The sequence below is a fragment of the Chelonoidis abingdonii genome, chromosome 15, assembly GCF_003597395.2.
Source record: "Chelonoidis abingdonii isolate Lonesome George chromosome 15, CheloAbing_2.0, whole genome shotgun sequence".
Taxonomy (NCBI): Eukaryota; Metazoa; Chordata; order Testudines; family Testudinidae; genus Chelonoidis; species Chelonoidis abingdonii.
In genome coordinates, this window is record NC_133783.1 from 34879878 (window position 1) to 34907619 (window position 27742).

At 38.5% G+C, this 27742-nt stretch overlaps 1 protein-coding gene across 8 annotated transcripts in view; it reads left to right on the plus strand.

The window, feature by feature from the left end:
- CPEB3 (cytoplasmic polyadenylation element binding protein 3) overlaps nucleotides 1–27742 on the plus strand; it is a 180760-nt gene that overhangs the window by 64584 nt on the left and 88434 nt on the right. For 5 of the 8 annotated variants that reach the window (XM_032770264.2, XM_075072703.1, XM_075072706.1 and 2 more), the window contains exons 3-4: nucleotides 5385–5544; nucleotides 25601–25657. In XM_032770264.2, the coding sequence (XP_032626155.1) occupies nucleotides 5385–5544; nucleotides 25601–25657 (217 nt within the window). The remainder of the gene's footprint in view (nucleotides 1–5384; nucleotides 5545–25600; nucleotides 25658–27742) is intronic. The other 3 variants (XM_075072704.1, XM_075072705.1, XM_075072707.1) reach the window with 1 other exon arrangement.

The following is a 27742-nucleotide window of genomic DNA, read 5'->3' on the forward strand; positions in this document are numbered from 1 at the left end:
TTTGTCGTCTTGTTTTTATTAATGTAATAATGGGAGGGGTTACGAATGCAAAAGTTAATACCATTCTCTGGTAGCAGCGTGATCCGTTATGGTTGATTGCATGCCAGAAGCTTAGCACCCTCCTTGTTCCCCTCTCCATTATCAATACCATTTGGAATTCAAAATGGAGATTGGGAAGTACAAACTGTGAAAAAAGCATTTAAAAACAAAGTTTTAATAGAAACTCGCACATTCATGCTATGATGTGCCAGGGTGTTAAAATATGAACCTGATATTGCTTTCCCTGTTACTATGCTGCTCTGTACTAGCCCAGTGGTTTAACAAGCTTCCTGTAAACAGTGAACTGTATTGGGAGGCAAGTATCAGAGGGGTAGCCGTGTTAGTCTGGATCTGTAAAAGGAGCAGACAATCCTGTGGCACCTTATAGACTAACAGACGTTTTGGAGTGTGAGCTTTCGTGGGTGAATACCCACTTCGTCAGACGCTGCGTCTGACGAAGTGGGTATTCACCCACGAAAGCTCATGCTCCAAAACGTCTGTTAGTCTATAAGGTGCCACAGGATTGTCTGCTCCTTGTATTGGGAGGGACAGGGAGAGCGAAATGCAGTACATTTAAGCTAAATGTAGTCCATAGGTGGTGCAGTCATTTGTCCAAAATACAGTTGGGGAGTTGTATGCAGTTCAGAACTGTGCTGAGGGGATGGAATATTGCTGTCGAGTTCTTGGCAAGTCCATATTAGCATATGTGTTTGCATGCAGTCATAACAGGCTGTATCAGAAGCTGTGAGGAGGCAGTAATCCATGTGGATGCTAACATAACATCCTGTTGATTGCCTCATGACTTTTGACCTAATACCAAGTACTGATCGCTGCAAACTTTTCCTGTAGTAAGAGCTCCCGATAGGCAGACACGTTTTGGGGAAGGGTATATTTTTGAATCTCACCTTGGTACATGACCAGGCCAGTCCACTCATAAATATGCTGTTCAGTCAACATAAATGTGAAAACTTCTGTGGCACATACAGCTGGCTTGCAATGAACGGCTTGGCATAAAATATCCCTTTACTATTCTGGAACCACAAGAATTGTTTTGTCCTCCAAAACGTGAGTGCATGAAATGATAGAGAGGGCCTTATGTAGTAGGCTACAGTCCAACCCTTCATACACACACCCAAAAAAGTCCAAGGTGTTTGGCAATTTCTAAACAAAAAACAATTTTGATTTTTAACTTACCATTCTCTGTGCACTCTTTTTTTTCACTGCAATTAACCAGGTTGTGTCCATGGAACTTTTAGTATCTGAAGAGTTCCTCTCTCAATATATTGAAATTTAGTTTTACAAAGTGCCTTTTTTTTTTTACCCTTACATTCACAAGGGTTTTTCCTATGCTCATGCACTGAACCATCTGAATTATTGAGACAGTAATGTACTGTTTTATGTCTGCTTGCAGGTCCCTCAACCTGAATTGGCCATTCTACCTCAGTAGCTCAGGCACACTTAGGCAGAATGCTGGGTCTCAGAACCCTCATGGATCAGTTGAAGAGGAAGTGTTACCTTGGTGAACTTATGGCTGACATTCTGGACAGGACCAGCAAGCAGGTGCGGTACCAAAGAGAAGGATTCACATCATGTGGAAAGTCACAAGCAGACTGCAGAGTTTAAGGACAGAATTGCAGTGAGAGCATCACAGTCCCTGGAACAGGAACATCACTTGAGGGAGGAAGACAGAATGTAGCAGAAAGACCTGTTTGAGAGGCAGCTTTTGCTAATGGCTGTGAAAACGCAAACTCCTGCTGCGCCTGTGCCTCAGCCTAAGTCCCCTCCACAGTACCACACACTACAGACCAGGAACATTTTGGACAGTTCCATGGTTGGATGGCATATGCAACTGGGACATAAAAGCTGCTGGATAAATCTACACACTTGCTGTCCTGCACCCCCACTCAAGCCCTCTTTCCCCTGCATACTTCAACCACCGTGCTGACCCTGGCCAGTCTGCAGGCCTCCACACCTGTGCAGTGACACCAAGTGCATCCTAAAGGAAGGGAAAGAAAAACATGCCGGAGGACATGCAAAATTTAGAGGATTATTTTGATAGCACTGGTTTCACTGTTTGCACTGTTCAGTGTTTGGTTTATGCGTTTTGTTTTATTACTGGTTTGGTGTTGGTTTATTAATGTTTTGGTGTTCTAATGGCAGTTGTAATGTAAGATTTTTAGTTTGTTTGTAATACATTCATGTTCACAAATAAAGGATTTTATTTAATTAAGAACATTTATTGCCATTGCTAGGTCACATCATATAATGTGTGTGTTTTGAATAATAAAGATAGACACATGGTAAGGCACAACAGGGAGGTTATATTCTAACAGTCTTTGTATACATCTGTGTCCAGTAATCCATAATGTAAATGTGCAGCCTGCTTCCATAAAGTCATCTCATCCTTATGTAAAATTCATAACAATCAACTCCCCATTCACTGTGTACAGTGACAGTATCCCCTTTTATTGCACGATTGCTGTACAAAAACATTCATAAACTTATTATTTCTCTTCTTCCATTGGCCTGTGCAAATCCATAATGTGGGAACACAGAGTATCCCAGATTTCTGTTGCCCAAGTGCGTCATGCTCCAGCTGTCATAGGTGTACTAGTTCAGCAATCCATTACTGTCAGAGCTCCATAATCAGGGGCAAATAGTTCACATTTGGTTTCACAAAGATGTTGAAGAGCCTAGCAAGCCACAGTGAGGACTGCATTGATGACTCAGGCATCTAAAGGTGTCTGTAAACAGCACCAGCGGTATTTCAGTCTGACAAACGCACATTTAAGCACCATTCTGGATCTACTGAGAATGTAATTGAACCTTCTAAGCATTCTTTCAAAACCAGCAATTAGTTTAGGGATATTGTTTATGCCCATTACTTTTGGGTAGATCACATGCCTGATTGCCTTAGAAACCTTTGCCACCACTTTACCCACAGTTGACTTTCCAACACCAAACTAGTTAGCAAAGGCCTTGTAGCAGTCTGGGGTCACCAGCTTCCAGATGGTTATAGCAACCCACTTCTGGACCAATATGGCCATCCTCATGTGTGTATTTTGATGCCGAAGGGTTAGGGCAAGCTGATCAGAAAGCTCCAGAAGTGTACCTTTCTTCATGTGAAATGTCTGGATCCTCTGCTAGTCATGCCAGATCCGCATATGGAAGGGAAAAAACCTCATATTAAATGTGCTTTATGGATATTGCTGCTTTCCCAAAGCTGTACTTAACCTCCTGGCCTGCATGAGTGATCTTGTGATGTCAGAGCATAGAAGAGAACTTTGACTCTGTGATTCTTAGGTCTAAGGCAGATGTTACTCAGTTGCACAAAGGAATGTTGAATCGCTTTTATTTACTGGAGGAGGAAGTGAATGTAACACAGCACAGTAGGAAATAATCTAATGCTTTCTGCTACCTTCTTCTATCTACTCCTTCCTCCTTATTTATGAGTAACAGTGTGAGTGAATTGACTGAGAATATAAAGGTTCCGGTTTGTAGTACATGTCCCAATTGATGACTAGAATGAAGCATCTGATGCATTAAGTTTAATTAAATGAAGTTTGATCACTCATAAAATCCTAGAATTTAGAGATGGAAAATTTCTATAAGACTACCCACTCCATGTCCTTATCAGCAGGATGGTGCCCTGCATAACATTCTAAAGTGCTTTGTCTTAAGTTTAAATAACATTGGCTGCAGGGATTCCATCACTTCCTTAAGAAGATTATTCCATGGTCTAATTGACCTCGTTGTTAAAACTTTTTCCTGCTGTCCAGCTTTAAAATTTCTTTTGCTCAATTTCATCCTGTTACATATTATTCCTTCTCAAGCATTTCTTCCATTTCCCTTATATTAGTGCCCTTTAACTATGTAAAGATTTTTTTTTAATCCTAGTCCCCTATAGTCTTTTTTTTAAGACCAGCTATATGTGTATATTTAGTTTATTAGACTGATATGCTAAAAAAAGTTAGAGATTGTGTTTATTTAAAGGAACTTGAATCTTCTATGTAAAATCTCTTAAGTTAAACTTATAGATTCTTTGTGTGAGAGAGAAAGAAATTAGGTTGAATTTCTATCTAACCTTTTCCACCAACTTGCCCACACTGAGTATCCATTCCTTACAAATACTGTATTGCAGTGGCAGGATAATGGATTAGGTAGTTGATGCAGTAGCATCATCTCTAAGCATATAATTTGATGTCTTTCTGATGAAGTTAAGACTCAGATGTCTGCCTCATGTTAAATTCTCAATTTAAAATGTGCGGTTACACCCATTATTGTATGAAATGTAGTCGTAGCCATGTCGGTCCCAGGATATTAGACAGATAAGATGGATGAGGTAATATCTTTTAGCTGTGATGCTCAGAGTATCTTTCCCAGACCTGAAGAAGAGGTCTGTGTGGCTCAAAAGCTTGTCTTTCCCACAAACAGAAGTTGGTGCAATTAAAAATATTACCTCATCCATCTTGTCTCTCTGGTTATACCCATTTCAGCCCTCAACAAATCCTTGAACTGTAGCTAGGGCTTTGTGAGTAAAACTAGAACCAGGGTTTCTTCTCCAAATATGAAATTTGTCATTTTAATTTGAGGTCAAATTAATCCTTAAAGATTCAAAAAGCAGAAGGTAAATAAAAAAAGGTAAATAATCTTAAATTAATGAGACTTAATCATGATATTTAAAAGAGATCTCTTCAGGGTTTTTTTGGTGCCTGATTCCATATTTTTGAACACTTGAAGCTGGCAATATTGCCCCTCTTGGCTCTCTTGCTTTGCCTTGCGCCTTGTTGTGTGCCTTTATAATCTGAGAGTTTGCCTCTGCACTGTTAGACTTCCATAGAGGAAAGCAACAATGTTCTGCTGGGAAGATCTGGCTGCCTGAGCACTGATGGCTTCTGCACCACATATGCTCAGAGCAGCACTATGTCAGAAAATGAAGGCAGAAGCTGGAAACAAAGAAATATAATTATAAAACTCTGCTTGTCACTCTTTCTCTCCTCCCCCTTCCCCCAAAAAATGTGTGTGGGAGGAGGGGTTATTTCCAAACCCTAATTAAATGTAGAGACTGTTATTGGGGTAAGAGTTGTACACACCTGTTTAGAGAGCAGTATATTTTAAAACTCTTACTATATATTATTTTCAGCAGTCAGATATATTATCCTATTTAACAGTATATTTACAAATAACACAATTATAATTTATCTTGATTTATTATAAATGTTTAAAAGTATCATGGAGGAAAAATGTATAACTGGTAATGCTGAAGTAATACAATGTATAGTGTGCTTGTGTTATAAAATGACTACATTGTAACAATGTTTTTCTTTCTGTATCTTTTCTTTTAGGACCGGAATAGGCCCTATGACACTTTTAACTTGCACTCTTTGGAAAATTCCTTAATGGATATGATAAGGACTGATCATGAGCCTCTGAAAGGTAAACACTACCCTCCCAGTGGCCCACCAATGAGTTTCGCTGATATAATGTGGAGGAATCATTTTACAGGTTAGGAATATTCATGTGTCCATGCTTGCTTGGTGTTTAAACAAAAAAATCAACTTTTCAATAATTGCTATACATTTTCTGCTAGTAAACCAAGTGGTGAATATTTAAAGCTGCTATTTGCCCATCTAAAAATATGACTCAATAATCAAAGATGACCAAGGCTTAAAGGTGTATGAATGTAGTATGCCATATGTGCAAGATGATGAATTCCAATGTTATCTAACCTTTAGTTTTATAGAGGCTTGTTTCTGTTTTCAGTCTTAAAAAATTGCTCAGTAAGGTTTTCAACTTCAGTCTTCTATTTCAGAAAACAAGCAATTAACAAGAGTCCAGTTCAATTTTTAATTTTGTGTAATTTTTTAAAGTAATAGACCATTTTGCATGAATCATTAAGTTAGAAGATGGTTATCTAAAATATTCCCTTTATCATGGATATTAAAACAGAATTTAAAGAATATCTTTATAATATATATAAATAATTATAATACACACGCACACATACGCACACACAAGTATCATAGCAACTGTAGTAATATTTGTGTGATCAAGTGTGAGATCCAAGTTTGACAGCTGGTATTGTGATCGCCAGACTGGCATTGTTGTGAAAGCACTATGCTCAGCAATAGTGTTTTATGTCTCTCACCTACCCAGACAGTTGAGTGATAGTGCTGACAAGTTCCAAAGTGTGATGGCTGTGACACAGGCCCACATGTGTATTGGCAGAAAACTGAAGGAATGGAACTTTGAGTTTTGAAAGGGGTAAAGAGAACTCAGTGGAGGAAAAAAAGATTAGAGGTGTATCAAAAAGAAAAATATTTCTTGCTAGTGTGATTTATACACAGTAGATTGAATTCTTGCATCAGACAAGTATATAAATTGTCATGTGTACGGTATTCAATAGGATGTGACATATAGTAAGACTACTTGTCCATCAAATAATCAAGTACAATATCCTGACTTGAGCAGTTACTACCTAATACTTTCGTTATCTCTGCATGTATAACTACAATTGTTGTTGGTGCTAAAGTTGGGTGATAATTGCAATTAGCTCAATATTTGCTCACTCTAAAGATGGAAAGTAGTAAGTCTTTAAGTAAAAATCCTTAGCAATTTTGAAACAAGGATGTGCAGCTATTCTCAAGTTTAACAAGTCGGCAAGATTACAGAAAGATAGATGGATCTGTAGATTGATTTGCATGAATTAGTAAACAAAAAGTTCCCCAGACCATATATATAGATGGGTAGATAGATATTGTGTATGTATACTAGAATTAAAACCCAAACGGATGGATTGGAAGTAGTGTAACTTATTTGCTTGGTGGATGCTGGAAAATATTGATGATTACTTCTGCTGCAGGAGCAGATCTGTCCTTTCAACTGCCCGGGTACAGATTAAACTACTTCTGCCACTCAGCTAATGCCACATGAGTGAGTGGTCTGGAGAACTTTTTGTTTACTGATTCATGCAATTATAGTTATACATGCAGAGATAATGAAAAGGGATCTAGAGGTCATAGTGGGTCACAAGATAAATGTGTCAACAAAGTAATGTTGCAAAAAAAGCAAACGTCCTTCTGGGAAGTATTAGCAGGAGTGTTTTAAGCAAGACATGAGAAGTAATTCTTCCACTCTATTTCATGCTGATTAGCCTCAGCTGGAGTATTGTTTCCAGTTCTGGACACCACATTTCAGAAAAGATGTGGACAAATTAGAGAAGGTCTAGAGAAGAGCAACAAAAATGATTAAAGGTCTAGAAAACATGATCTATGAGGAAAGATTGAAAAAATGGGTTTGTTTAGTCTGGAGGAAAGAAGATGGAGCAGGAGGGAACATAACAGTTTTCAAGTACATAAAAGATTGTTACAAGGATGAAGGGGAAAAATTGTTCTAATCTCTGAAGATAGGACAAGAAGTAATGGGCTTAAATTGCAGCAAGTTTGTGGTTTACGTTGGACATTAGGAAACATTTCCTAACTTTTAGGGTAGTTAGGCACTGGAATAAATTGCCTAGGGAAGTTGTGGAATCTCCATCATTGGAGATCTTTAAGACCATGTTAGACAAACACCTGTCAGGGATGGTCTAGACAATACTCAACCCTGCCATGAGTGTAGGGGACTGAACTAGATGACTTTCAAGGTCCCTTCCAGTCCTATGATTGTGTTGGAGACAGACACACACACACCAATAAATATTTGAGGGCAGCAGCAGGGCCGCCCAGAGGATTCAGGGGCTCTGGGGTCTTCAGCGGCAGGGGCCCCCCACTTTGGCGGTAATTTGGGGGTAGGGCATGTCCTTCCACTCTGGGACCCACTGCCGAAGTGCCCCAAAGACCCGTGATGCCCCCCCCCCCCCGAATTACCGCCGAAGCGGGACCCGCCGCTGAAGAGCTGGGTCTTCAGCAGTAATTCGGCGGTGGGGGGGTTCTTCTGCCCTGGAGCGGAAGGACCCCACGCCACTGAAGACCCAGAGCAGAAGAAGATTTTTCCGGGATCCCCAGAGCGAGTGAAGGACCCTGCTCCAGGGGCCCCGAAAAACTCTCGTGGGGGGCCCTGCAGGGCCCGGGACTTGGGGCAAATTGCCCTGTTTGCCCCCTCCTTTGAGCGGCCCTAGGCAGCAGGAACTAAATTTTTCCACCATTACTGATCTAAGATCCAGGTATCCACGGTGAGACTGGGGAGTTGATTTCTAAGTAAAACAGCTATGGTATGTGTGAAAAGCTAATAAATATATCTTTATGTGGAATAAAAAAAAAAGTTTCAGAACAGGCAAATCTGAACCAGCTGTCATGGATAACGTTTTGTGTTTTGTGCAAAGGGTAGTTGCCAAATTATCAGCAAGGATGGAACATGTTCTCCTAGCCGGTCAGATTTAGTAGGTGGAGTTTTTCACAGATGCTGCTATCCAAGGCCAGCATTGGTAGGAAATCCAGAAGAACTTTCAAACTGTAAACTGTCTGTCTGGATCTGTGGGGCCGTGTGACTGTAGTCAAGCTGGGCCAGGCAGATAGTTCTTCAAAGTGTTTCCCTCTCCCCAAAAACATAACCTACCTTCCTAGGATTCAACTTCAGGAAGTTCTTCCTCTTCTGGAAATGGTGGAGTGTGTTCTGTCTTGTTCAAACAAGCTACTGCAGGTCATTTAACGGAGAGTGATACTCTCATAGTAAGTAACTGAAAGCTTCAGAGAGACTGGTGGATGGTTTACGACTACTCTCAGTAAGTGGGCATGTCTCATTTAGTTCACTAGGTAAAGCTACCATTCTAAAATCCAAACATTTCAAGTTTGTTTCAACTGAGATGGATTTCTCCCAAATTAGGGCATCTTGCATTTGAGAAGATTACCTTTTAAGTTAATGAATTGCTCACCCTTGGTAAAGTAGGCTAATCTGCCTAAATTACTCTTGCTAGTATGCACTTATATATCAATTGGCTTTATTAATCGTACTAGTTTTAATATTGTACAAGCTTTCAAACAGACGGGAGAGGTGAAAAGACAAATAGCAAAAGCACTGTTTTTGGAAAATAGAGGCAAGCATTAGCTCATTCTAGTAAAAAGTTTCACTCTGCCTTCCAAACTGTATAAACCTTGGAAGCTTCAGGCCTGTTGCAGAGCCAATATGACTATTTCAAAGAAAATGTCAGCCTGCCAGTGGGAAATGAACAAACTTTTCAGCAAATGTTCAGACTTCTTTGAGATGGCCTATGCATATTCACACTTTTATGTGATACCTTGCTCCCAGTACTGCAGAGCTTCAGAAATCTTCTGGGAAAGTTGCATCTACTGGGGCCATTGGAGCCCTGTTTGCCAATAGACTTTTTTGAAGTAGAGATAATAAAAAGAGGAAGTGTGGCCCCATACTGCTTCTGTTCCTTCCTTTTCAAGGGCCAGATGGGAATGTAAGGATTTTCTCTCTGCCTAAAATTCTTTGGTTTTGGTTTTTACCCCTGATGGAGGAGTGTGGGATGGTGGTGGGAGGTGAGTCTAAATTTTTTTGGGTGTACCTAAGTTGTGCCATTATATATCTAGGCCAAGATTTTCAAAAATAGAACCATAAAGTTAGGTCAAAGATCTTTGTCCTAGTTTTTACTTTGAAGTAGGGTTCTAGAATACAACCAGAAGGTCTAATCGACTTTAAGGATTCAGATCTGAAGGACAGAATTAAGTGGTGTGTGATATATTGCTCCCTCCTTGGAGATATCTAAGTCCCTTGTGCTCTACGATTTGTTCTATGTGGAGAAAATCCATTCCTGGATCACAGCACTTTTAAGGCCTTCAATCAAAGGCCTGTGCTAAAAGGCAATGATGGCACCATGCCTTTCTTGGCTCTGACATATGATCAGGTGTTTGTCCACTTTGTGCTGGGATACTTTGAGTTTGTCTCCTTTGTGCTTGATGCCAACAAAATTGGTAGAGGATAGGACAGGAAAAGTGCAAAGGGATCTTCAGTGCTGGAGTTCTCAGCACCAACCTGGAAAAAGGGGCGGGGGGCGGGATTCATGTGTCTAGAGAGTATGCAGTTGAGTTATTTGTCATGGCATTGCCAATTCAAGGGACTCATTCAGCTTTACACATTTTTCCTGGTCACTAGGATTCCTGGTTCTTCTCCAGTGATGGTCAATATTAGTCTTTTGGCGCTGTCTCCAGAGCATAGACTGGTTCTTTTGAGTTCACTTTTCTGGGGAAAACTCTATCCAATTCTGATGAGGCCGGGCTCAGATGGAGTCTCTGATACTCTGTTCTGTGAGTTATCCTAGTCTGCCTGGGCTTATAGGCTCTCAGGGACAGCTCTTGAATCAGGAGTGCTCAGTATCCTGGGCTCTTACTCTCTTGGGCTCCAAGCAGTTTTCTCAGATTCTCCAGCCTCTTGGGGCACCTCTTTTCAGGCCCCTTTCCTTGCCTTTCCTCTAGCCCAGTGGCTAGCTGGCCATACTGATGATTTTCCTTTGCAGCCATCAGGATCTGGGGATCCTCACTTTCTGCATCTCCCAAGTCAGTTAAGGTGCCATTTCCCTGGTCACTTCTTGTGCCACCTAGACCAGTTTCAACATCTGTGGCCTTATCCCCTCTTTTGGCCAATGTTCCTAACCAGCTGTCATATTCAGAGGAGGAAGAAGGGGAAAGGACTTGGAACAACCATTTTTATGATGAGCAAAAGGGGATTTCTTCAGCCTCAAAACTTCTAAGAATATATGTGTGACAGACTTGCAAATATCCTATAATATCCTGATCAAATATTATAGCATTAAGATAAACCTTACTGAATTAGGGTTAATACCTTTTGAGGTACATTGTATTAAAATGCAATTGTGTATGTGCTGTTGTGGCACTGTGTGTATGTTCTTCAGTATGGAGGAGAGATCCTAATGAACATCCTCCATTACCAGTCTTTGAAGTTCCACTGGGGGGGAGGGAAGCATATACCAGTTCAAGCTGGATTCTCCAGAGACCCAGACAAAGAAAAGACTTTTGAATAAATAGCTTTAGTTTATACTAACTGAAGGCCTTCTTCCTGATCCAGCAAATGGACAGGATCCCTGGCCCACAGAGGACCCCAGTGCTTAGGGGAGGATTGGAAGGATTTGGCCTACTGAGACCTCATAAGACAATTTTACTTGTTTTGAGCTGAAGGTCTGATGGACTTGTAACCACAAGGATGCTCTTAGGGTGGTGTATTAAACTCATTTCCCAGAGTCAGTATGAAAGTTGGGAGGAATTCTGCTGACCTTATTAGCATGCATGTAGGTTCTTTTATTGTTTTTAATATGTTTTCTCTATAATGTTTTTTACCTTAAGAATAAAGTTGGCTTGCTTAGGAACTGCTACATGGTACCTTATATCTGTAGCAATTGTACTGTTACCTGCTTCTGAAGAGAAAGTAAGCAGGTGTCCTGTCTGTGCTGGAAAGGACACAGTGAAGGCAGGGGAACTGTGTAGTCTGGGAATACCTCAGTCAGAAGGGAGAGACTCTCATCTCAGTCTGAGGAGAGAAACAACTGGGGAGTTGAAAGCCAAGAGTGGGTGTTCTTACTGAACCACTGAGGGGAAATTTGCAGTTGCAGTTTCTCTGAACTGTGACAATATAGCCACTGTTTCTCTTTCACAACCACTTTCAGGAGGTTTCCGGGGCTATTACAACATATGTCCAGGGGACCTGGATTTGGAAAGTTCATTTGACCAGGAAAAGATAAACTGGGAGTTTGACATCTGAAAATCCTAAAAAGAAACTCTCTCTCTATTAAAGATGAGCTACTGGACATGGCTAAGGATATGTGGTTGATATTAGCCTTTTTCTCAGCCAGATGTAAGAGGGCAGGTTGCCTTTATCAGGTGCCAGGATAGAGGGGGTAATATATCCTAACCTGCCTTCTTCTAGCTCATTAATGGGTCAGAGCTGATGAAAGGAGAGGTTCCAAGACAAGTTTGGGCTATCATATCAGATAAGGATGCCAAAAAGATTGGCTTTTGGGTAAGGGAAAAGGATATTTGGATATCTCAGTAGCCAAATTCTGTCATGGGCAAGATACCAATTTAATCTAATGGGCCAGCTTCTTGAGGAGCAGATAAAGAAGCTGGTGACTAAGGAGCATGCAGTATCCACCCACATCCTGTTGGTAGTTGAAGTTGCTTCAGACTATTCATGGCATCAGCTATTTCTTTCAAATGATACTTTTGCCTCTTTTTGAATTAGGCCTTTCATCTAAAACTTGGTCTTATGTGAGTCTTCCTGTTCAAGGGGGAAGAGTCTTTTCAGCCTCAAGATGGGCAAGATGCTGGAGAAAATGGAAGGACATCAATTCCACAGCTAGGTCTTTCTGACTCTTCCAACAAGGTCAAAGAGAGGCTCGCACATTCTCTTCTCATGTCATCCTCAGGCTTCCAGCTTCAATTCGTGAAGATATCACCTCAGAAACATCAGAAGAGGCAATAGTAAACATCTGTGATGAGGCAGCTGAACAGTGATGGGTCAGCAGAGTGGTGTGCTGAATCTGCTACTGTGTTGTTGTTTTTTCCCTCTGTTGTGCTCAGGAACATGCAAAGTCATCAGCAGGAGATTCTGTGGCAATTCAGAGGAGAGTTAGAGCGGGTCACAGAAGGAGGGTGTCTGGCCCCTAGGAAAAGTGTGGCATATGAAGGCAAGTTGAATGATAGAGACCCCCCATGTGTTAGAGGCAAACAGCCTTGGCAGATGAAGCACCTACGGTGCATGCCTCAGTGCACCAGTTGTACCCTAGTTATTGGGGACTTGCAAGACAAGGTTTGGTACTGCAGCACGTGAGAGACCTCACAAGATCTACAATTACACATTTAATTACAATAGAGTGCTGGGTACAAGAGATGCTGGACTTGGATATACAGTTTGGGTCTTCCTCATGTTGACTCTTACCCCGTTTTAGTGATCCTCCCTAGGCAAAATTGCTCAGAGCAGCAATAAGCTCTGTTAAATATGTGGGCCTTGGAAAGTGCCTCAGCTAAACAGAAGAAAAGGCTTCTGTTCACAGGCACCAGGAGGCATATTCCTCAAGTATAAATATGCAAAGACAACACACTCAAATCCTAGTTACTAAGGTGAGTTTTACTGTTTGTGAAAACTTAGAAATAGTATGTACACTATTTTCTATTTCCCTACTGCTACTTAGTACATCGTTGCAAGATAAGTATTTGCCGAACACTTTCCCATACACCTATGTTAGTCTGTGATTGTTGAATTGAAACTGACTACATATACTACATCAGATACTCAGAGGCAAGATGTTTTCCAAGCAAACTTTAATATCTTTGAATGTCCTGCTTTTCATCTAAATTTTCAGTGCTATATCACATTAATATTGAATGTGCATTTAATTCTATGTTGTTTGCAATGATAATAGAGAGATTTACCTGTTTTTTAAAAGGCTTGCTGGGTTAGTGGAGACTAAGCTAAGACAATGTTCTGTAGCAAAGCTCTCCTTTGCCTCCGTATACAATACGGCCCATGTAATCTACCAAATGATAAACTACTGGTATTTTTCTCTCTTATCAGATCTTTATTCTCCTTCCTGTTATGTTTAAAATATTTTTGGCTAAAACAAGAGTTTTAATATTTTATCATTTGAAGTTATTCTAGACAAAGATACATTTTTCTAGGGATTAAAACTTTGTTTCTTATTAGAAATCTCTTTAGAAGCCAAAAATAAATGACTGATTTCCTTTAAAAACAAGTATGATTTGAATACATTTTTAAAGGCCATGTTGTGGTATCTTCACTTCTAGTATTCTGAAACATAGTCAAGAATAACACTGGAGAATAAATCTCTGTAGTTGGTATGGCAACTAGCATAATTCTATCTAATTATCGTAAATTGTACATGTAACTGCTATTCCCTTTCCATCCATCTACAAATATATAAATAGCAACAATATTACTTCTCTAGTCCTTATAGTGATTCCAGAGGTGTCAGATATACAACTTGTACAATTATTTAAGTTGTTTAGTTTATCCAGGCTATATTGTTAATTAATCTCATAGGTTTTGTGAGTACAGTGCATCTGTCGCAGAAGGGACAGTCAATTTTACATCCTATTCTTCAGTTAATTGCTAGCTTTTACCTTGAAGCCCACTTTCTGTTCTAATTCTATGGAGAATGCTTTGGCAAAGAAATTTGAGTCTTGTGGCATGACCGAAGGAAGATGAGGGGAAATGAGAGAGGATCATATATTTGTGTTCTCTCAATCTGAAGCTGAACTTTGTTGCCCTAAATTTCACAATTTCCCCATTCAAATGAAATGAATGTTCCTAAATTGTTTTATGTTGGAATCTCAGCTCTAAAAATAGTATTCAGTGATCAATTCTTCACAATACTTGCTGTAGAAAAACTAATTGCAGCATAATATCCACTTCTTAATGTCTCATTCCCTTGACACACCCTACCAGTGTCCTTCCTGTAAACATTGATGAAGAAGGGACACTGAGAAAAAACAAACAAAAAAACAACCAGAGGCTAGTTCAGTAGTTTGTTCAAAGGGAAACAAAATACATGTTTCCTTTAATCTTTGCACTGGGCTAAAGGACCTTTTTTTTTCCTTTTCCACCTGTGTGTGGACATTTATTACCTTCCTGGATCAAATCAATGGTCCATCTAGTTCAATATCTCGACTCTGACAACTGTACCAGAAGATTTAGAGTAAGTTGCAACAAACCACACAGTAGATGACTATGGACTAACCTGCCCACAAGGGAAAATTCTTCTCATTTATCTGGTTCTGCCCTGAAGCATGAGGGTTTATAACCCACTTCTTAAGAAAAACAAATAAAAATCAAACTTATTTAATGTAACTGCCATGAGCATGCTTACCAGTTATTTGCCTATGTCATGGTACAATTCCCCACTCTGAACCTTAGCTTCCAAGAGATAGGGTACCAGCATGAATTCTCCTAAGCTTGATTATCAGCTTAGGACCTGTAGCGCTGCCACCAACCAGGAATTGCAGTGCCTGGTACACTCTGGTCCCCCCAAAACCTTGCCCGGGGAACCCCAAGACCCAGACCCTCCGGATCTTAACACAAGGAAAGAAAACCCTTTCCCCCACCGTTGCCTCTCCCAGGCTTCCCCTCCCTGGGTTAACGAGAAAGATTACTGTGGGGGGGGTTTTTTTTGGGGGGGGGGGGCTCGGGTTTTACGGGGGGGGGGGGGGGCGGGAAGGAAACTTCAGTGCTCCGGGGAGGGGCTCCCGGGTACGTGGAGAACGGGTGTTTCAAAATCCTTTGAATCACAAAACAGAGGATCAATTTCACTTCCGTCCCTCCTGCTCTTCCCCCCTCCCAGGGACTCTTCCTAGAGGGGGGACGACAGTTAATCCTGGGACCACAGAGAGAATTTAAGGGGCCTCTCTTCTCCCCCTTCTCTCCTTTCTCCCCACCCCAATTCCCTGGCGAATCCAGACCCGTCCCTGGAGGTCTCACACCGAATAAAAAACAATCAGGGTTTCTTAAACAAGGCAACTTTAATTAAAGAGAGAAAAAATTATCTTTTGTAAAATTTAAGTGAGGGATTTAGGTAACAGGGTTTTTTTTTTTTTAGCTATAGGCACTGGAACACCCTCCCAGCCTAAGTATTCAAAATGTACAAATTAAAATCCTTTCAGCAAAATACAAATCTGAACTCCTTTCGCAAATGCACATTTTGCAAATAAAAAAACAAACATAAGCCTAGCTCGCTTTTTGATCGATCTAGTGACTCACCTATTTGACGTATAAGAGGCTTGTATCAGGGGGAGATTGGAGAGAAACCTGTGCACGTCTGGTCCCTCTGAGCCCCCAGAGTGAACAACCAAAAACTAACAGCACACACAGAAACTTTCCTCCCTTGAGATTTGAAAGTATCCTGTTTCCTGATTGGTTCTCTGGTCAGGTGACAGCCAGGCTTACTGAACTTGTTAACCCTTTACAGTCAAAGAGCTATAAAGTACTTCTGTGCTAATTACTTTTCTTATCTGTTTATGACAGCCTACATCCAGTGTATCTATTCTCTGACATGTTTCCCTAGATGCTGAGTCTTTTATTTTTCTCTTTGTTAGGTTGGGGATGCAACCAATCCCCAACTTTTTTGGATACTTTTTAAAATCTTCCCTGCCACATCCTCTCATTGATTTGTGGCTTCATGTGCATCTGCAGCTCTGATAATTCAATTTTCTCCTTCCTACTTTAAAATCCAGCATCTTATAAAGAAAATTATACAATATTTTAAAAAATATTTGTGGGGGAGGCTAATTTTTCTCTAGTGAGGTTATGAATTTGCCTTCTTTCAACTTTGAATGAAAGAAGCTTAACCAAGATGTCTAACACAGTGTTGATGCTACACAAAAGATATGTACATGGGGGGTGGAGGGGAAGACTTGCCTATCCCCTTTGACTGAAGCCATAATTCCTGTTTTATTTTCCTATTCAGTAAGATTTATTGTAAAATTACTGTATCTAGTACATCAGTGTTATCAAAACTGACCATTTATGAGCTAAATATACTTCTGCTGCTTGAAGGTCCTCACGCATTGCATGTGGCATCTATATAACAGCAGCACAAGTATTTTGGCTATGAGGAATATGTGGCTTGTTAATAAATATTTTATTTTTCTCTCTTGATGCTGGCTTTCACTACTCAGTAACAGCATATCTTTTTTTGTCTATTCAATGAAAGTTAGAAGAACTTGCTCAATAACAAGCTTTAACAGTCTAGGCCTCTGCTTCACGTTAATACAAACTGTTTTCATAACTACTGGTTGTCAGACATGTACAGTGCAGGTTACCATAATGTTCATTTGTGCCATGAGAAAATGATCACGTATCATGACAACTATGATGAATAGATCCTCATATCTGGTTGTGGTAAACAGTAGTCTCCATGTTCTGTGAGCACACATTAAGTTGACACGTAGGTTAGAAATAGGTGCTTAAATTATAGTTGCTTCTTGAATCTCTTAAAATTCAGAAGCATCCAAATGGAGTTGAATTTTTTGTAAGTCTCTAAAATGTTTATTATGGCAATACAGCAAACCATTAACTATAGCACTGCTGCTGTTACTGTTGTAATTCTTTTGCCCAGTATGTTGGTACAGTGCTGTGTAAGTATTAAATGTGTATAGGTTGAATAAGCAACAATGTGCTGAAAATCTGGCTGCCATTATTCCTAGTCTTATACATTACCGGTCATTGTGTAACTGGAGAGTATCCTGGTAAAGATGCAATTATTAAAATAAATAAATTCCCTTCTCTGCTGGAACATGTGGAGTCATTCATCTAAATCCAGTCAGCTGAGGTCACATGCACAGATTTATGCAGGTGATTTGTTAACCTTAGGTCTTCCTGCAATCTGAGCTCCCCCCCCCCCGCCTCCTTTGATTATGAATGTTAGTTGAGAACGGATTCTTGATTTTTTTGAAAGAGTTTTTTCACCTCTATTTTAAGCCATGATATTTTCCCCTTTGTTTTCTAGAAGACATAGAATACATGGTTTTGAAATCAAAACATGGGATGGCTGCCTATATTTTAATTACTCTCTTGATTTCCGGATAGAGAGGGAGAATTACTTGTGTGCCTGTTGGAGCTCTGAGGAGTCCTTCCTTCTGCTTTCAAGGCACTCTTCTATAGCTATCATTCTTCCAGCTGAAAAAGTGGTTTTGAAAGGTATCTGGTCAGGTTCTCAATTTCATCCTTCTAAAAGGATAAAGGCACTCTCCATGGCTGAGTACCACTTCTATATTACTCCCAACCATTGCTTCTCTGGTGAGCAGTTGATTTGGGATTGGAAATCAAACCCAAGTTTTAAATATGGCTTTGCAGAGCACTACTACTAAGGGACATGGCTTCTGATTTCAAATTGCATGGACTCCAAGTAAATAAGAAACAGCTCTCATTAGGATGGGATAAATCAAAATATATTCTTGTTTAGGCAATTGTAAACTAAAAAATTCCTAGTTTTAACCAGGAAGAACAGGTGGTACACAGGTTTCTTTACCAAAAAATTTTCTTCTCTAACACTGTCCTGAGAAGGTGTACAAATGCAAACACATTTAGGACTCTTTTATAGTATTGGCAACTACATTAATCACTATTATGTAATACCAATGTTGAAGCTTTCAAGATAAATTTAGCATTGGTCATGAAATCAAATTTTAGCCACCATCATTTTTATCCATTCCTTCTGAATGTAATATATTACAACATTAATTGAATACATAGTATAATATTACATACTAACTTTCTTGAACAAAATGAATTGATGCATATGAGGCTGCATTTTATGAATGTAAGAAATTTGACTTTTTACAGCTCTTAAGGTGTGCAGATCCATTGTACAGAACTGTCCATTGTACAGTACTATGCAAATGTGATGTTGAAACTGACAAGATAGCCTGCTGCCAGTCTTAATTTGTAACTAGTGTGACTATTGTATCCTCTTACAATTTGTAGCTAGTATCAACAATTACTCTGAGAGTTATGCTGGCAGGGGTTCTTACTCCTGTTAGGATAACCTAAGCTGGCAAGTCAAAGGGTAGGTATCAGACAAAATGCAGTCCTTTCTTCCTCAAGATTGCGGGTTGGGTGATAGGCCAATAACCTGTGCTCATTTTTTTTTAAAGTTAAAATACAGAATTAAAGCAAGATAGCCATTCCAGCAAACATCATGCCAAAGTGATATACTCTTGCTTAATAGGAATTGAGAGTCTTGGTGAAAGCTTACCAGGAAGCCAAGACTCTGAGAAGTTTTTTTTACTAAAGATAAAACAAACTATAAAAGTAGATTTCTGGAACATTAGACCAATGGCTCTAACACCAAACCCATGCAGGTGATGGAAGAAATGGATGAATATAATCTCTAAATCCTTGGAATATGCAACTGTTGATTCCAGGAGCTGAAAAAAAGCAGTTTAAAAATGAAAATAGTCTTAATATATTCAGGGATTCAAAATGGTTGTTACTCTGAAGGAGTAGCTTTAATTATGACTTATACACTGGGACCTAATTAACAACTGATCTCTCAAAGCTACATTTCAAACACAATAAATGAAAATGGCAATATTATACTGAAATGGAAATTCCACAACATTAAGAAGGAAGCCAAATTTAATAGTGAGATCTACTTCCTGAGCAAATGCAAGAAACAAAACATCCACAGAGGACTCACTGTTTGTAACCCTCTGCCCACTACATACCACTCAGAAATTGGTCGTATAAAACTATATTACCTCAACCACCTTGTCTCTCTCATATCCTGGGACCATCATGACTACAGTAACACTGCAAACAATATTTGCACCAACAAATAACTATGATGATGAGATTAAAAAGTCAGTTCTACATTTGCCTTCAAACTCTGACAATTTTCTCAAGCATGACATCTGTTTAGTAATGGGGGACTTCAATGCCATGGGTGGGAGTAATAAGAGAGAGGAGAAAGCAATGGGCAAGCATGGCTTTAGTTGCCAAAATCAGAATGGTGAAAGATAGAACTGTGCTTAGTATCAAGGATCCTAATTGACAGTAAAATGGAATTCCTTAGAGGGAGTAACCAGGAACCAGATTGACTCAACAGTGTGCTGGAAGGAAATTTAGATCTGCCCTGTGGGTGTCAGAGCATACAAAGGAGCTGATGTTAGAAGTGACCACAATTTTGTGTGTCAAGATTGCAGATCAAAGTTAAGAAAAACAAAATCACCAAAAGAACCAAGAAAACTGACAGCAAAAGCTGACTAGACAGGACATACAGTAGCAATTTCAAATTGAACTGAAAAACAGATTTCAGATGGTACAAGACTTAGATCCAACACAAAAAGTCAATATTAATGTGTCATGGTGCTTTTTGCCTGACAGTACTATAGATGGCAATAACTGTAGTTTTTCCCACACAAGCAAACATCAAGTCTGAATAAGAACAGGTACCTTGAACTCTGTGAAATAAAGGAAACAAGTTAAAGCAAACATTAGCTCCTCAAAAACATCTCCAGAAAAAAGCATCAGCAAAAATCTGCATGAAATAAAGGATAAAGTCATGCTAAGTAGCACAGGAAGAGATAAGAGGAAATACATAGACAACAATGTCAAAGAAGCTGGAGTGCCTACTGAAAGAGGTGGTGATAAAACACTTTACCAACTCAACAAGGCTCTAAATGGCAAGTTTACACTAGCTTGGGGGGGCCATGTTAGTTGGGGGTTAGGTCCTGCTTTGATCAGGGAGTTGGACTAGATGACCTCCTGAGGTCCCTTTCAACCCTGATATGCTATGATTCTATGTTAAGGATAAACAAGGAAGCACTCTAACAGAAAAAGAGCAGAGACCAATGGGTAAGCACTCTAACTCCACAAGAAACTGTTATCTTTGTCAAAGAATTTAAATAGCCAGAATTAGGCATCGTAACATCTCATATCACAAACAAAGAAGTGAAAGACTCAGTGAAAAAGTTTTAAAATCTAGGAAAGATGCAGACCAAGTCACTAGAGAAGTGTTGAAAGCATGTAAGGAGGAAACCATTGATAAAATCACTGAACTTTTCAGCAAAGCATGGAACTAGGAGAGAGCCTCTAGAACAATGGAAAAATATCATTATACTGTAGTCAAATACCAAAGAGAGATCACACAAGCAACTGCAATAACTGGTGAGGTGTTACTGCAGAAGGCTTTGCCTGTCACTGAAGGGAGTGTATCTTAAGCAGAAAAAAACAAGTAGTTAAGGCAAAGCTAAGAGAGGAGAAGGCTAAATTTTTACTTAGAAAATCATGTGTTGACCAGATTTTCACCCTAAGAATAATCTCAAAGAGCATTAAATGACAGAAACAATTCATCATAAATGTATTAGATAAAAGTATTTGATGGTGTCAGTTACAATTCACTCAGGAAGTGTCCTGGTATGCCAACAAAAATATCAAGACCTTTTATAGCAAGGTACAGCATGCATGTTTAAAGTACATGCAGACTTGAGTGAATAGTTGAATATAGATACTGGTGTCAAAAAGGATGCTTTCGCTCACCTCTCGTGTTTGGCATTGACTTCATTATGAGAAAAAGTGTAGATGGATACCACGCAGACATTGCATGGTTCAGTAACAGTACGCTAGAAGATTAAGATTTTGATGACATCTCTTCTAACTGACAACTCAACCAACATGTAAACAGACCAAAAGACCAGCATTGCAAGGAAAATTGGGTTAATAATTAGTTGTGAAAAAACAAATCTAATGAGAAACCCAGCAATCCTTAACTCAGGTATTGTTAGAAGGCAAAGAAATAAGAGGTGAGTCAATTCACATATCTTGCCAGTGGAAGCTAGTAGAGTTATCCAGAAGAAATAATATTTAGGAATTGGTGATAGCTGCATTCATCAGCTTAAAAAGATTTGTTCATTGAAAATCTACAACTTAAAGACCAAACTATAAATCTTCAACTCAAATGTTATTTCCACCTGAACATTTGGATGTGAAAGCTGGAAGAACACAAAACGGTATAGACCAGGGGTTGGCAATGTTTCAGAAGTGCTGTGCCGAGTCTTCATTTATTCATTCTAATTTAAGTTTTCACGTGACAGTAATCCTTTTAATGTTTTTGGAAGGTCTTTCTATAAGTCTATAATATACAACTAAACTATTGTTGTATGTACAGTAAATAAGGCTTTTAAGGTGTTTAAGAAGCTTCATTTAAACTTAAATTAAAATGCAGAACCCCCCTCGGACTGGTGGCCAGGACCAGGGCAGTGTGAGTGTAGGGGTGACCAGACAGCAAGTGTGAAAAATCGGGGTGGGAGTGGGGGTAATAGGAGCTTATACAAGAAAAAGCCCCCAATATTGGGACTGTCCCTATAAAATCGTCACATCTGGTCACCCTATGTGAGTGCCACTGAAAATCAGCTCGCATACCACCTTTGGCACACGTGCCATAGGTTGCCTACCCCAGGTATAGACCCATGTCTAAATGCATTCAAAGGCAAATGCCTCAGAGAAATACCAATATTACGTGGAATAAATTTATAACAAATGCCAAGATTCATCAGAGTTCAACTCCTTATCTGCATAGTTATCCAGAAAAGAATATGGAAATATCTGTGATGTCAAGAATGATGCCAGAGTGTCTGTCATGGAACGAATCCCTTTAGGCAGCTGGAGGAACATGTAAAAAGGGCCAACTGAAAGAATCCACAGCCTTTAGAAAGGGAAAACTTATGAGACATAACACAGAGGACTTGCAGAGAGCAGCCCAGAATAGTGTGTGTGTGTGTGTGTGTGAGAGAGAGAGAGAGGAGCCGTTTTCGTGCCCTAAGCAACGTCACGTGGCATGGGAAAGATTCAGAGATTGACAATAAGCTTTTTGTAATGGAGACGGATTAAAATTTTTGCAGCCTAAATATATCAATTACAGATGTACTAGCAAAGCACATAATTGAAACTCTGCAGATAAGTGTGAAACTAAGACTAGCAAACTGAAAATGGCAGGTGTGGCTTGAGTACAAATATTGGTTAAACAGTTTTCAGAAGACTTTTTATGTGATATGAATGAGACGCCTAGTTTTCAATTCCTAGCATCTTTTGTTCCAGACTTCTCTTGCTGCATTTCTGCCTGTTGCTTTTAAAGTTAATTAATAAGAGGAACTGTTTTTTGGCTGTTTTGATATTCCATAGTGATGACACTATAACTGCGTATGTGGTATAGTTCTTTAGGAGTGCAAGTATAATACTTGATCTCCAGAAGTGATGACTTTCCAAATCAGTCATACCTACTTTTTAACACAATCTTCTCCTTGAAACATATTCCTGGTTTCAGATGGCAGATTTATACAGAAAACTTTGGCATAAGATAAACTTAAGTACATAGTAAAAATTAAAATTTTGTTGATGCTGAAATGCTTGTGACATTTCATCATCTGCTTTTGGCCTATTATTTTTACACTGAGTATACTAATATATTCTGCAGTTAATGCAATACAATGTACACTCACTATTTGAGTCTTTTCAAAGCTGTATGCGATAGATTCTTATTAGAGCACCCATATTTAATATATTAATACAAGAGTGAATTTTCCACTATTGCTGTTTATTAAGGCAATTAAATTATTTTTTGTGTGGGGAGCTTCAATGGCGTGAGAATTTTCCTACTGATCACTTAGCTCAGTAAATGCATATATATCTCGTTGCTTGTACAACCTACATTTTTGCTACTCTTGAAAGATAGCTGAAAAGAAAACTTTAAAAATAGCAGGCCAAGGGCAGGTGACAAAATGTCATGCAGGCAGCACCTGGTATAGTGACGGCCTGAAAAACATAACCAGATGTCTCTCACTTGATTCTATTTTTGAAGCTGGTTAAACAACAGAATTTCAGCTTTGGCAAAGAAAAAATGGAAGTGCAGGGGAGAGAAAACCCAAACCTCCTGCATCAGCATTGGAATTTCTAGTTTCTTTATAACATTATCAGTTTTTTCAACTGAAACCATAATTGTAAAAATTAAATAGGTTTGCAGATATAATATAGTTATATATAATAACTATAATTCTTGTATTATTTGGCAGAGATTGGTATGTATGTAACATTTGTAACCTTGTACTAATTAACTTACTTAAAGGGTACTGTAATAACTTTGACAAGAATACAGAAATATTTTTCATATTCTTACACCAACTACAATAATGGCTGTGTCTGTGTTTCTGCAGCATCAGGTTAACATAAGAATACACTGTGAACTTTAGTAGATTGTCTTCAATTGGAGAATCTGAAGTAGTTTAATGGAGAGCTTCTAAGAACTTTTGATTCAGGAATTTGGAAAATAAAGTGAAAATTCTGTGTTGCCACTCCCTACAAAAAAAGTGAAGTGCCACTTCTTTCTTTATACTATTGTGGTGTTACGTAGCTTTATTTACTGTAGCTTTTCCAAATTAATTTACATGATTGATTATGAAAAATTTGGTTTTTTTAACTGCTTAGTAAAGGAGAAAGAGAAACAGATTGTCCTCCATTCTTCTTTCAGGGTACACTTTCTAAAAACACTTTCTAACATTGCAATTTTATCTTGAGAATCATTGGGTAGGAGTGGGGTGGGACACCTATAATAAAGAAACTAGTTGGCTATACTGGTCCTTTAGCAGAATAGGTCTTGAGCTCTCTGTTTCAAATCTTGATATATCAGGTTCCCCCCCTCCCCCCAGGCAATAAATATTAGCCTTTTACCTACCTCTTCCTGACTTAATCACAATTCTATGGGCAACATCCGAACATGGACTGAACCGCAATACTCTTAAATAGCCAAGGTTCCATTAGTGAAGTTGATTATAAGTTGGATGTAATTACTCTACTCTACTATTCCTGATTTTTTTTTCTCTTCCACGTAGCATGGGAAAAATTCACATAATAGCTTTCGGTTGTCTGGGATTTTTGGTTCAGAAAGTCCTATAATAAAAATTTTCACTGTTATTTCCCTAGGGCATGTTCTAATATTTCATTAATCAGATAATCGCTAAGTTAAGATGAAGATTAATCTTAACAGAACTAGAGCTAACTTCTATTTCTTGGTCTTTGAAGTCAAGGCTGACTTTTTCTGGACCCTCTCTCTGAGGACAAAGTATCACTATTTTGATTCTTCCTTGCAATCTCTAGTGATTGGAATATCCAGAGAACAACTCAGTATTTTGTGAAAACTATCATGGAAAACACTTGAACTCCTTGTTGGCATTGCAATTTTGTGGGGGTTCTATAATGATTTGGTCACTTATGCTACTTACTTTGAAGGCTAACCTAAAAGATGCCATTTCAGTGAAGTGTAAGTACAAGCTTGAGTAATAGCAGCAAAGAATCCTGTGGCACCTTATAGACTAACAGACGTTTTGGAGCATGAGCTTTCGTGGGTAAATACCCACTTCATCAGATGCACGTAGTGTAAATTTCCAGGGGCAGGTATATGCAAGCAAGCTAGAGATAACGAGGTTAGTTCAATCAGGGAGGATGAGGCCCTGTTCTAGCAGTTGAGGTGTGAAAACCAAAGGAGGAAAAGCTGGTTTTGTAGTTGGCAAGCCATTCATGGTTTTTGTTTAATCCTGAGCTGATGGTGTCAATTATATAACACACACACACCTGCCCCTGGAAACTTCATGCATCTGATGAAGTGGGTATTCACCCGCAAAAGCTCATGCTCCAAAACGTCTTGTTAATCTATAAGGTGCCACAGGATTCTTTGCTGCTTTTATAGATCCAGACTAACACAGCTACCCCTTTGAAGCTTGAGTAATGAAGTTCTGTGTCTTGTATAAAGCATAAGGCAAATTGAAAGAGTTCTTAGAAAATCATTATTGCTGTCTGCTTTAGTCTTCCAGTTGCTTTGTTGCTTGATCTACAGTATTTTAACTTTTTATACTTCCATTTTATGTATTCTGTATTTTAAATCTATGTTCACTTAGATGTTCATTCTGGCAGACTGAAATTACAAATAACATGACCTGTTGCAATGGCAGTATTTAACTTTGGAATTCATTCAGTTTCAAAATAAGATACTGAAATTTAGCCTTTTTGTGTGTATGATATTAATAAATAACCTCTGTTTACTTTGTAGGGCGTATGGGAATAAACTTCCATCATCCAGGAACAGATAATATTATGGCTCTTAACAGTAAGTAGTTTGTCTCTATAACAAATTTTTGACATGAGTAGTATTTGTTTACAATATGTTCTTATACTTTATATATGTGTATATAAATACATTTTGTGTGTGTGTGTATATATATATATATATATATATATGTAGAGAGGAGAGGTAAAATAAAATGTGGAGTGTGTATTAAATCATAACTTACTGTTGAATCAATAGAAACTTAAATTTGTGGATATTACATTATAATCACTCTGTTGATACAAATTTTCGTAGTATGGTTGATAATGGAACACATCTTTTACATCTGCTGTGTGTACTTTATTGGACACCTGCTAATGTCTATCTAATACAGTTAAGGTTGTAGAACTGTTTCTGTTATAGCCTCCTGTTTTCATGTGTTCAAATCTTGCTGAAAATTTTTCTATGCTTGGTCTCTGACTCAAGGTGTTGTTTTATTTTGGAGTGGCAACCCCATCAAATTGCTTCAAAATTTCTTCAATTAAGGTTCAGAGAGGATGAAAACATATTTTCCGAATTTAAAAAAACAACATCTCCACTTAAATAAGGCTGTACTGAATGTTTTGAAATTCAAATCCTGAGTAATGGGATGGACCTAGTTAGTCTTCATTTGAGAATTAGTGCTTTGGTTTGGCTTAGAAAATAAAAATAAAAAGGTTAAGATTAGTTATGACAGATGACAAATTTTTGTAGTGAATGGGTGCAATATTAATGTTAAATCTATAGGTGGAAACTTCAGAAAAAACTGTTAAAATCTGATATGAGAGCTGTTTGGGTTCTAAGGACAACATGATACCTTCTATCATAAAAAGTAGTAGAAGGTGCTAAGAGCCACCAAAGTGTATTGCAGAACCAAGCATGTCAATACTTACTCAATCATCTGATCACAGGGAAATACTTAGATTAGTTGCTTGTGGTTATTCTTAAACATGCACTGAAGATGTAAAACAACATGGATTCTGTTAGGGAAAATACAGAGTTCTGCTTTATCACATATCTGCAACCTGGAACAAAGGGCCACTGTGTATGGAAATGTACAACAAACTTTTCCAAGCTTCTTATAGTCCAAGGTGAAGCCCTTGTGTGACATATATATACACACATGGAAATAGTTATATTTTGAGGTAAATATGACTAAAACCACTATTGGGAGCTGTTCAAATGTGTAGAGGGGAGGAAACAATCTGAAAAACCTGCTGCTGTGCTTCGACATGAATACTGGTCTTGGGGAGCATGTGTGTTAATTATTTTTAACTTAAACATTTCAATGCACTGATTGCAGTCTTCTGTGTGATAGCATTATAATTGTGACCGTGCAAGTATTAATTTTAATTGAATATTTAATTTTTATAAATAATATAAATATGAATACAGGATAAATTCCTGTAAAATAGTGGTTTATGAAGTGAGTGTTCTGCATAAACGTTAGTTCCCAAATGGAACAGCAATAAATATCATTGAGCTTTTTATGTAAACTCTTCCTTTCTAAGTAGTTGAACATATTCTACTTTTATAATTATCCGTAGAAACAGGTAACTTTTTTCTTTTCTTCAGAAAAAAAAGTTTTTTTTTTAAAGTAGAAGGGAAATACAAGTATAATACTACTTACCTCATACTGAATCCCTTTGAGAGTTGGTGTTCTACAGTATATGTTATGTCTTATTGTTTTTACTAATGATGATAATGGACCCTTTCAAGCCTAGTTTAAACATATGTGAGCAGGATATATAATTCAATTGAATGGTCTAAGCATACTACATAGAGTGATTATCATACACATTTTTATTATGTAAATTGTGTAATTGTTGAAAATTTAGCAGTACATTCAAACTTTCATAAACAAAGACTTGGAAATATTTATAAAACGTATACGTAACTTTTGCAAAATAAGTGAAGAGGTGTATTTCCTTCACCTGAGTCTTGTTTCTTTGGATTAAATGCACCACAAAGTCTAAAGTTTGCAGAAGATCCCCAAACTGTGTTTAAGTCCCACGTTAAGGACAAGGTTGGGGTGTAAATGGTTGGGTGGGCCTTTGTAAGCCCTCCGTACTGAGGTAAATATAAGCATAAAACTTGTTTTTTGTT